The sequence below is a fragment of the Nicotiana attenuata genome, unplaced genomic scaffold (genome assembly GCF_001879085.1).
Source record: "Nicotiana attenuata strain UT unplaced genomic scaffold, NIATTr2, whole genome shotgun sequence".
NCBI lineage: Eukaryota > Viridiplantae > Streptophyta > Magnoliopsida > Solanales > Solanaceae > Nicotiana > Nicotiana attenuata.
In genome coordinates this window covers 180,961-192,556 of record NW_017671669.1, presented here as the reverse complement: position 1 = coordinate 192,556, position 11,596 = coordinate 180,961, and the positions used below count along the sequence as shown (strand labels likewise).

Sequence of the window (11,596 nt, the reverse complement as noted above, 5' to 3'; positions counted from 1 at the left end):
TTTTTTTCCTACATTGTCCTTGGGTAAATAGTATTGGAATATGTGTTAGAAGTGTTTATGTGAGATAGTAAAGGTTAATACGGTCAATTCCATTGCTAATTAATGCTAAAAGGTGGATTTCTTAATCTGGGCGAAAACATCCAAAAAATCACTTATTTTGGACCGGAGGGAGTAATTTCTCTTCATTTAATAATTTTTTATAATTGAGGTATTTGTAGTCTTTAAGGATAATTAATAATAAGGGTAAAATAGGAAAAAAATAATTAATATCGTCTTAAATTTCTCAAATGATCAATAATTTGAGATAACTATTTTTAATAACTACGACTAATAATATGAGATGGAGTGTGTAGTATGACAATTAGTTCAAATAGAAAAAATAACATTTCCCCCAAAAATACCAAGTACATAGAATAATATCTCGAAAGAAGTTTCAATATCCTCCTCATCGAGCTTCCTTTCACAATTGACAGCCTACGTCGACAATGGCGCCTAAACTCCTTGCTCTATCCTCCTTATCTTCCATTTCTCCATTCCGTCTTCCGAACTACCACATTTCAACTCCTAATTCTACACCTACCAAGCTTAACATCTTCAAATTCCACACTCCCAAACCCAACCTTATCCTCTGCAAAACCACAGAATCAGAGACTGTGTCAGTATCCGAACCCGATGGCTATGGAGCTGCCGCTCCGACCCGAGGCGACATATACCTTCAACGCCAACAGGCCGTGGCTGCATCTACGTCTGTGATAGCCACAACTAAGAAGAAAAAGAAGAAGAAAGATAAAATCTTTAAAGTTTCCAACTTGGCTCCTTGCTGTTACGGTTGTGGAGCTCCATTACACACATCGGAAGTGGATGCCCCGGGTTATGTTGACCAGGAGACATACGATTTGGTATTATAACTTGGTTGTAATTTCCTAGTTTGTTTGCTAATGCCTTCCATGTATTTGTGATAAGGTCTATTTAATCTTGGGACTTGGGAGTTTAATTTGAAGTTTAAGTTGTATGTACTAACAGTGTAAAAATATTACACAATCAGGTCATTTATAAGTTAATTACAGGTAAATTTCCATAAAACATTAATTGGTAACCTGGTAAAAATAGGTAACTAAAATTTAGTGATAGAAAAAATCTTTATGCTATTGGTTTACAACAACAACAACAACTACCCAGTAAAATCCCACACAGTGGGGTCTGGGGAGGGTAATGTGTACGCAGACCTTACCCCTACCCCGATAGGGCAGAGATGCTGTTTCCTATGACCCTCGGCTCAGAAAAAAGAAAAAAGAAGGAGACAATTCATTAGTAACTCCAGTAGAAACCGTAATAGTAACAGAAGCATAACAGCCAAAAGACAAAATGACATGCAATAACAGTAACCAGTAACTAAGACCCGGGGCTAAGATACACAGCAAGGATAGTTTGGATTCAATATAAACTGCAAACTATCTAAGATCAACCCTAATCCAACCCCTACTCACCCCCGGTATGAAGTAAGCAAAGCTCTACTACCCCCTAACCTACAACCCTAATGCTTGACCTCCAAACCTTCCTATCAAGGGCCATGTCCTCAGAAATCTGCAGTCGTACCATGTCCTGCATGATCACCTCTCCCCAATACTTCTTAGGCCTCCCTCTACCTCTTCTCGTACCCACCACGGCCAACCGCTCACACCTCCTCACCGGAGTATCAAAGCTTCTCCTCCGCACATGCCTGAACCATCTGAGCCTCGCTTCCCGCATCTTGTCATCCACAGGGGCCACGCCCACCTTCTTCCGAATATCTTCATTCCTAATCTTGTCTATCCTAGTGTGCCCGCACATCCACCTCAACATTGGTTTATATAACTTAAATCCTTAATTTGAGGCGTCACAGCACTAAATCATCCTGAAGATTTTAAGTTTGTTAAGTATCGTGTTCACTAAATTTACTCCATTAGATTGTTACTGTTTTTTCCCAGATATGGATTGTATGAATTTACTGTTGATGGTTTCTAACTAATATTTTTCTGGTGGAATATAGAAAAAGAAGCATCACCAGCTTAGAAAAGTTCTTTGTGGACGATGTCGCCTACTGTCTCATGGGCACATGATTACTGCAGTAGGTGGAAATGGAGGTTATTCTGGAGGCAAGCAATTTGTTACTGCAGAAGAGCTTCGAGAAAAGCTGTCTCATTTACGCAATGAGAAAGCTTTGATTGTTAAATTGGTAACCACCCAAAAACTACTCGTTTACCTTCCCTATGAAGTCCTAATAAATTTGTTTGTAATTTCTTAATGATGTTGTAATCTGCGGTACTGCCAGACTATTATCAATTTGAGTTCTTCAACCTGAATCATCTGTTTTAAAATGTAGTTTCAAATAATGCGTTGATTGAATATCTAACTATGTTTTTCTATATTCTGTTCGGACTTCAAGCAGTTGGCAGATAAAACTTATCCTGACTGCTTTATTCATATGCTCACTGTCTTACTTGAATGATTATACTGTTACTCAGCTTTGTCCTGCATTGAATTTGTGGACTATTTGGAATCTTAGATGAAGCTGACAGCCTTGAAACTAGGAAGTAATAGACGGATAATAACAATTTCAAGTAGCATATTTCGTGTAACAAAAATGGAGACTGTAGTTCACCATGAAAAGTATTAATCTTTATCTAAGTCATACACGTGAGTTTCTTGCTATGAAGTCACTGATGAGCAAAGGTTTCGTCAATCAACAGTGTTAGAGAAATTAAGCTCTTATCTAATGGCTTGAAGAGTTACCATCCAACCTCCTGAAAGCTTGTATTTAGTCTTAAGATTGATCGCTGGTGTTGATTAATATGTTGAAACCAAGAAATGTAGTTGTTGGCTCTCATTTTGTCTGTTCATGTCGTCGACTACTAAACGTTTGTTTATTTGTGTTTTTTTTTTGCGTTCTATGTGCTTTCATGGATCATCACATGTAGGTTGATATTGTAGACTTCAATGGCAGTTTTCTGGCTCGTGTCCGAGATCTTGCCGGTGCAAATCCCATAATTTTGGTTATAACTAAGGTAATAATAGCAACTAAGTAATATGCAATTTATGCTACCATTGTTTCTGCTAAAATGCTTACAATGTAGAAGCAATACTGACTAGGTGTAAATTCCAACTAACATCTCTCTCTATTTCACTTTCTTAAGGTGGATCTTCTTCCAAAAGAAACTGATCTTAATTGTGTTGGTGACTGGGTTGTGGAGGCCACAATGAAGAAGAAGCTTAAGTAAGTTTGAGGTGTATTATGTATCCTTTATATATTAGATTTGTATGTCGGTACATGCAATAGGAGTTATAGCTTCAGCTTGGGTTAGTTGGCGTGCTTCTTTTGAGATTCCTAATTGTCAGTTAGTCATCTATAACCAGCATTGCTTTGCATCATTCTTTTGGAGATCATGTTCACTTGCAATACTTTGATTATCACCTTCATGTATATTAATATTCAATTAGTGGTTCTAGTTAAGGTAAATGTCACGTCAGACTTCTACCCCGAGAACAAAAGGATGAGATAAGAATCTAAAATAGCATGCTCCTTTTTTCAGTGTTCTGAGCGTTCATTTAACTAGTTCAAAGTCATTGGTTGGAATCGCTGGGGTGGTGTCAGAAATCCAAAAAGAAAAAAAGGTCAGTTTCTTCTCTATGAAGATGTAAGATTTCAATTTTCTATTCTGGATAAAACTGCCTTGCTTTTGTGCGTATCCCCCAAAAGAAAAACCACAGATTTTCTGGAACTACTATATCATGGTTTATGCTGGTGCAGTCATTACTAGATAAGCTGATAAATAAATAGACATTTCTCGTGATCCTGTTTGACGGGTCTCTTTAGACAGAGACTGGATAAAGTTAACTAGGAAAGAGGTTGTATCTGAATATGTAATAATAAAGACACCTAATGGAATCAAATCAATCTCCTTAAGTAAAAGATCAATCCATCTTTCTAGTAACTTGCATTAATGGCTTGTTAAGTCTTTCTAATAAAATTAGATATCTTGTGATCATTATTCATTACTTGGAGAGTCAAATTCCAATTTGAAATAGTCTTTTCTTAGACAATACAGTATTTCTGGATGGTGCATCAAGCCTAATTGTTTGTTCTGTCAGCTTTTATGTGAACCTTTTCTTTTTTAGTTTGAAGGATCTATATTACTTTGTCAAGGAACTTTCTTCCTGCTTAAACAAACATATGATAGGCTTACTTTTAGCTCCTTCACGTCATTTTAGGGTTTACTAATGTTCTGTTAATATTTTCCTGCAGGGAAGGGATGTATACATTCTGGTTAGTGAGTTTACAAACCACTGGACTGAGATTTATCCAAAACTTGGAATGTGATGATTAGTCACATTTTCTTGTGTTGTGCTGGGTCTTTATGAATTCTTCAATTTAATTCTTAGTGGTTTGGAATCAACTTACGTAAATGTCAAGTGCTACTGAATTTTCAGGGCTCAGCAAACGTGGGAAAATCTGCATTCATCAATGCGCTGTTAAGTAAGTCTTTTATGAACTCCTGTATTCATCAGGCTGTCGGGGTGCAATTTAGTACATAGGTTTAGTTCTTTATAGTGGTTTTTTCTTTTTTGGGTCAACTGCAGTATCTGAGTTGCAATGCATAATCCCTTAGATTTGGTTGCTAGTGCTGTAATTTTCAGCTTTTTCTTATTTTTTTCCTATGTCACTTTAAACAAGAGCAGCTCCTAGTATTTATGGTCCTAGAATGTATCTCGAGTTGGAAATGATGTTCTGCAGAATCACTAGAAAGATCCAATCAACTACTTTGCCTACAGAACATAACCTCATATGCGCATGTGCTTTTTCCAATACTTCCAACTGCATTCTTTTAGCTTATCAATTTCTTCTTATTAATAGATTACTAATATAAACTTTTACCATGCAATGGTTGCTTCATTTTTCCAATGAAATCTTGCTTTGACCTGTATTAATGTGCTACCTATATATGGCAAATTGGGAACGAGTAATTTGAAGTCTTCTCTTTTAAATGCATGCTGCTTCTTTAAACCTGCTCTTTCCAATGCTTTGATCTTTCTTTTTTGTCTGCTATTAATATATCTTACTACGACTGTGTAATCAGATACGATGTCATATAATGACCCAATTGCAGCCACTGCACGAAAATACAAACCAATACAATCAGCTGTTCCTGGAACTACGCTGGGTCCAATCCCAATTGATGCTTTCCTTGGTGGTGGGGTAAGTGTATCTCACTCACTCCTTTAAGTGATAGTTTGATATGGTTTTTGAATTACTGGGTGAAATGGAAAGGTAAAAGTGTGGTTCTTGAATCTTAAAGAGGTAGAGATCCTATCGAACTCTTATTAAACTCGTGGGAAATTAATTTGTGATTAAGAATTTCCCCCCTAATGCTTGAGTATTTAGTTCAACAGTGAAACTCTATTAGAATAGTACTAAAACTTCGACCAAAACTTCAGGCAGCTCATAACTTTTTTGAGTCTCAAACGAAGCCCAGGAAACCATACCTACACATCGCTGATGACAGGGATGACAAAATCAGTTTTGAAATAATGATAAGGAGTAATAATAGATAAAGACATTACTCGAAGTCACCATAGCTGTTGTCCTTAATTTTTTGCTAAATGAATCCTAACTCTCTTCTCTTTTTATTTTTATTTTCAATGTTAAAAGATGAATACTTCATAGATTGACGATTCTTCCAATGTGAGTGAAATTTTAACAGTTTCTATGCGCTTATCACAATATAGAAAGTGTATGATACTCCTGGAGTCCATCTTCATCATAGGCAAGCTGCAGTTATTCACGCAGAAGATCTCCCCACTCTTGCTCCTCAAAGTCGTCTCCGTGGTCAAGCTTTTCCAGTATGTTCTTTCTCCAACATTTGCTTTAGGAGATTTTTGTAACCAAACATGATGCGAATTAAGTATTTTCCTCTCTTTTCTGGTTTTCTGATGTAACTAGAGTTCTGGGCTAAACTTGGAGTCACAGATAGCTGACCGAGTGAGATCAAGTGGCTTGAGTGGATTATCAATATTTTGGGGAGGCCTCGTGCGAATCGATGTTTTGAAGGTTTCTCATAAAAATCTTCTCTTTTTCATATATAAACAGTCCCATTCAGTAATTGTTAATTGATGGTCACCTTGATATTACTTCAGGTTCTCCCAGAGACTTGTTTGACATTCTATGGACCCAAGGCGTTGCAACTTCATATGGTGCCTACTGAAGAAGCAGATGAGTTCTACCAGGTAATGCCAAACTCTCATATTTTATACCTGCCTTTGACTTTTTCGGTATATTGACAGCAATGTAAAACAAAAAGAAAAGAGCACTGCACCAGCAAGTGCAGAATAGACAGCAGTATGGAAGTTCCTTTAATATATTTTCTTTTCAAGGAAAAGAGTGTTGCATAAAGGAAAAGTGAGATATAGAATTCATGATTTCATATTCTTTTTGTTCCAAAAAGAGACTTCAGTATCATTTGCCAGACCCTTGCTTACATTCATGATGATTTCATGTCAAGACCCAATTTTCATCCCGGTCGTGATGGCGCCTCTCGTGAAGACAAGGCCAGCCAACTAATCCAAATCCTTTCACTTTAACAATTATTAAACATAAATGAATAGATAAATACAGCTCAACGACAATAATAACCAGTATTTACAACCCAACACAACCTGACCGGGGTGTCACAAGTCACGAGCATCTAAAGAAAACCTTAACACAACTACATGCCAATAATATATACAAGTAAAATTTCTGGAAAACAAAAGACAACATCCGGTGCCGCGAACGCTGGCGGACACCTTGCTCAGCTACAATAACAATACCTTCAATCCGCTAATAACCCGCTACCGGGTGAACGATACCTGCAACTGCACGCAAGGTGCAGGGAGTAAAGTGAGTACTTCCAACTCAGTGAGTAATAAACATATATAATGGCTGAAAGTAAGAAATTCCGAAATATTACAATATAAAGCTATAATCAGCGATTCAACACATAAACCGGTGGAACAACAACAATACCAGGACAAGTAAGACAAATGGGTATAAATGCATGAATGCAATGCAATGCACATGACCGCTGCGCGCTCGCAGCCCGATCCATTTGGGTATCCGCGCTCACTGTGGGGGTTCAGACTTCGGAGGGGCTCCTACAGCCCAAGCGCAATATCATCGTAGCATTCGCTGCGGCGTGCAGCCCGATCCACACTCAGTCCATATATATATATATGCATGCAAGCCACTCGGGCACAGTCAATTTGTTCATTTTAGTTTCAATTATTAGGAATTATAGAGCTAAGTGTTTAAACCTTTATTTATTTACTAAACATTTCGAGGCAGTGTCTAACTCAGGACTGATATCATGAAATATGCTAAGCATCATGGAAGCAGTGATAAGGATCCTTGAAGGATGCAAATGATAGGCACAAAGCCCCAAACATATTCATAAAATCCAAGTAGGATGATTACCAAACAAATTTCTAGTCAAGAACACGGTACGAACATCAATCGGAATGGACAAGGTCACAATCCCCAGTCACAATCGACCCCGCACTCGTCATAGAGTACGTGTCTCGCCTCAATATAGCGTCACAATGTGATATACCGGGGTTTCAAACCCTCAGGTCATCATCTACATCTATTACTCACCTCAAGCCGGCCACAAGTCTAGCTCGCTATGCCTTTGCCTTACGAATCAATCTCTTCGCACGCCGAATCTGATTAAAACCACAACGAATACATTACAATAGGCTAAAGAAACATAACCCAATCGAAAAGACTCGAAAAACACCAAAATTCACTAAGTTGGCAAAACCCGAGCCCCGGGCCCACTTCTCGAAAAATTACGAAATTTACATCATTGGATTCCTCGTCTCGCCACGAGTCTACACATACCAATTTTACCAAAATCGGCGTTCAAATGCCCTTTCAAAATCCGTTTTTACATCACAACTTCTCAAGCCCTAACTTGACCCGTTTTTGATGAATTTCAACCAATTTCCATGTTAAATTTAACCAAAATCTCGAGTATTTAGGCCAAGGAACTTACCTCTAATCATTCCTCCTTGAATCCCTCTTCAAAATCGCCTCAAAGCTCTCAAAGCTCGCTCAAAATGGTGGAAAATACATAACCCTTGCGGATGAAAATGATATTATAAAACCCCTTCTGCCTACAGCGATTTTCGCTTATGTGGTCCCGCTTCCGCATATGCGGGACCGCTTCTGCGTCCATTTCCCCGCTTATGCGGTTTTCTCACTTAACTTATCACTTCCGCCTTTGCGACATATTCTCCGCTTCTGCGGTTATTCTCTCGCACCTGCGGACCCGCTGATGCGAAAAGGGGTCCGCGGAACTCATCAATTCAACACAAAATCGCTTCTGCGCTTTTCCACCCGCTTCTGCGGTCCATTTCCCGCAGAAGCGGAAATACCAGATGACAGAAATCTCAGACCTGAAGCAACTTCCAAAAACTCTCGTTTAACCACTCGAATTCACCCCGAGGCCCCCGGGACCTCAGCCAAAGGCACCAACATATCCCAATACATCATACGAACTTGCTCCAATCATCAAAACACACCTAACAACACTAAAATCATCAATTCACATCGGATTCAAGCCTAAGTTCTTCAAGAACTTCCGAAATGCACTTTCGATCAAAAACCCGACCAAACGATGTCCGAATGACCTGAAAATTTGCACACATATCCAAAATCACTTAATGAAGCTACAGCAACTCTCGGAATTCCATTCCGACCCCCGGATCAAATTCTCACCCATCCACCGGAATTCACCAAAATACTAACCTCGCCAATTCAAGCCTAATTCTACACCGGGCCTCCAAAATCAATTCCGACCGTACTCCCAAGTCACAAATCATCCCCCGAAGCTAACCGAATCACCGGAAATCACATCCGAGCCTTCTAACTCATAAGTCAACATCCGGTTGACCTTTCCAACTTAAGCCTTCCTTAAAGAGACTAAGTGTCTCATTTCCTATCCAACCAATTTCAATTCAACTATAACTCNGACCCCGCACTCGTCATAGAGTATGTGTCTCGCCTCAATATAGCGTCACAATGTGATATACCGGGGTTTCAAACCCTCAGGTCATCATCTACATCTATTACTCACCTCAAGCCGGCCACAAGTCTAGCTCGCTATGCCTTTGCCTTTCGAATCAACCTCTTCGCACGCCGAATCTGATTAAAATCAGAGCGAATACATTACAATATGCCAAGGGAACAATACCCAATCGAAAACAGCCAAGAAATAGCAGAAATCTCGAAACTAGCAAAACACGAGCCCCGGGCCCGCTTCTCGAAAAATTACAAAATTCACATTACCGGATTCCTCGTCTCGCCACGAGCACATACATACCAAGAACTCTCAAATCCGAGCTCAAATGACCTATCAAATCCCAATTTGAAATATCAAAAACTCAAGCCCTAGCTTTACCCCTTTTAATGAATTCCAACCAATTTCCATGTTAAATTTAACAAAATCTCGAGTATTTAGGCCAAGGAACTTACCTCTAATCATTCCTCCTTGAATCCCTCTTCAAAATCTCCTCAAAGCTCTCAAAGCTCACTCAAAATGGTGGAAAATACATAACCCTCGCGGATGAAATATCATAATAAAACCCCCTTCTGAACAGTTCTTTCCACTTTTGCGGTCCTTTTGTCGCTTCTGCGACACCGCTTTTGCGGTTACTTATCCGCTTCTGCGGTTCCTCATTTTCCCCAAGACCGCTTCTGCGGTCAACCAATCGCGTAAGCGGGTTCGCTTCTACGGTTCGCTGGTCCGCTTTTGCGGAAAAATCTCCCATGCCCATTTTCGCTTCTGCGGGCCCCCTCTCGCTTCTGCGTGACCGCTTCTACGGTCCATTTCCGCAGAAGCGGAAATACCAGGTACCAGATCCTTCAGCAGCCTTTAAACTCCAAATTTCATCCCGTTAACCATCCGAAACCACCCCGAGGCCCCCGAGACCTCAGCCAAAGGCACCAACATACCCCAATACATCATACGAACTTGCTCCAATCATCAAAACACACCTAACAACACTAAAATCATCAATTCACATCGGATTCAAGCCTAAGTTCTTCAAGAACTTCCGAAATGCACTTTCGATCAAAAACCCGACCAAACGATGTCCGAATGACCTGAAAATTTGCACACATATCCAAAATCACTTAACGAAGCTACAGCAACTCTCGGAATTCCATTCCGACCCCCGGATCAAATTCTCACCCATCCACCGGAATTCACCAAAATACTAACCTCGCCAATTCAAGCCTAATTCTACACCGGGCCTCCAAAATCAATTCCGACCGTACTCCCAAGTCACAAATCATCCCCCGAAGCTAACCGAATCACCGGAAATCACATCCGAGCCTTCTAACTCATAAGTCAACATCCGGTTGACCTTTCCAACTTAAGCCTTCCTTAAAGAGACTAAGTGTCTCATTTCCTATCCAACCAATTCAATTCAACTATAACTCACTCGGTGCTGATAATGAAACATGAAGTAGCAGTAAATGGGGGAAACGGGGCTGTAATACATGAGACGACGGGTCGGGTCGTCACATTTCATCATGAGCATTTAACTCAAAACCTTAAACAATAGGTAGAGTGGTCAATTATCTGTAAATCCCTTTAGAAAATTTTATACAACTGATATAGAACATGGTATATCAGTACCCTTTTTCTATATGTACTTTGCGTTTGAAACATCTCTCATTGTTGCAGAAAGAACTAGGAATTTTATTGACACCGCCGACAGGAAAAGAAAAGGCAGATGGCTGGATGGGACTTGAAACGAAGCGTCAGTTACAAATTAAATATGAAGATATTGAGAGGTGAGCACATTCATGTCTAAACTGTGGCACTATCTGGATGTCTAATATGCTTATTTTTTTGCTAATGTGTCTCTATAGACCTACCTGCGATGTGGCTATATCTGGTCTTGGATGGTTCTCTGTTATACCAGTTAACAAATCAGTTGGAACATCTGATCCGGTTTCAGAAGTTACAGCTGGAGAGCTAACCTTTGTTGTCCATGTTCCGAAGCCAGTAGAAATTTTTGTTCGACCTCCTCTACCAGTTGGCAAAGCTGGAGGACAGTGGTATGACTACAGGGAGTTGACAGAGGAGGAATCAGAAGTTAGACCCAAATGGTTTTTCTGATTGTTACTACTCCAGTTTGAGTTTTATTTCTGTATATTGATGGGTCAGCTAGATGATAACTACATTTAATTGTCTGTAGAAAATTGGAGTGTTATATGTAAAATAAAGCACGGTAGCTGTGGCAAGAGGTTATTAAACAGTGGTTAAATTGAAGGGTATATGGGGGAGAATATTACTCTGATACTAGGTAATACTAAAATAACAGGGTAAAAAAATGAGGATGAGTCGTTCTAATCCCGTGAAGCCATGTGGCTGTCCGTCCAATTGAATGGTATATTTGAATGATAGTATAACGATAGAGTTTGAAATGATCAAATAGTGAAATGGAGGTTATTCTTAAATTATTTTCAATAGTACAGAAGTATATTTGGCCATTTTCCGTACAATTAAGTGGG

At 39.4% G+C, this 11,596-nt stretch overlaps 1 protein-coding gene across 1 annotated transcript; it reads left to right on the top strand.

Annotated features, from left to right (window-relative positions):
* The first annotated feature begins 388 nt into the window (after positions 1-388).
* Positions 389-11,371, top strand: LOC109209591 (putative nitric oxide synthase). Its single transcript, XM_019372900.1, has 13 exons — positions 389-899; positions 2,030-2,215; positions 2,958-3,044; positions 3,174-3,253; positions 3,570-3,651; positions 4,283-4,303; positions 4,468-4,513; positions 5,115-5,233; positions 5,764-5,877; positions 5,978-6,085; positions 6,172-6,261; positions 10,764-10,873; positions 10,952-11,371. The coding sequence occupies exons 1-13, from the start codon at positions 486-488 to the stop codon at positions 11,199-11,201; spliced, it is 1,707 nt and encodes a 568-aa protein (XP_019228445.1). The 5' UTR covers positions 389-485; the 3' UTR covers positions 11,202-11,371.
* Positions 11,372-11,596: the final 225 nt, after the last annotated feature.

Bases quoted from the DNA above. Each gene is read 5' to 3' on its own strand.
- LOC109209591 (XM_019372900.1), top strand. From the start codon at position 486: ATGGCGCCTAAACTCCTTGCTCTATCCTCCTTATCTTCCATTTCTCCA. The intron at 900-2,029 runs GTATTATAACTT...GGTGGAATATAG, and splicing joins ACCAGGAGACATACGATTTG to AAAAAGAAGCATCACCAGCT. The intron at 4,514-5,114 runs GTAAGTCTTTTA...CTGTGTAATCAG, and splicing joins ATTCATCAATGCGCTGTTAA to ATACGATGTCATATAATGAC.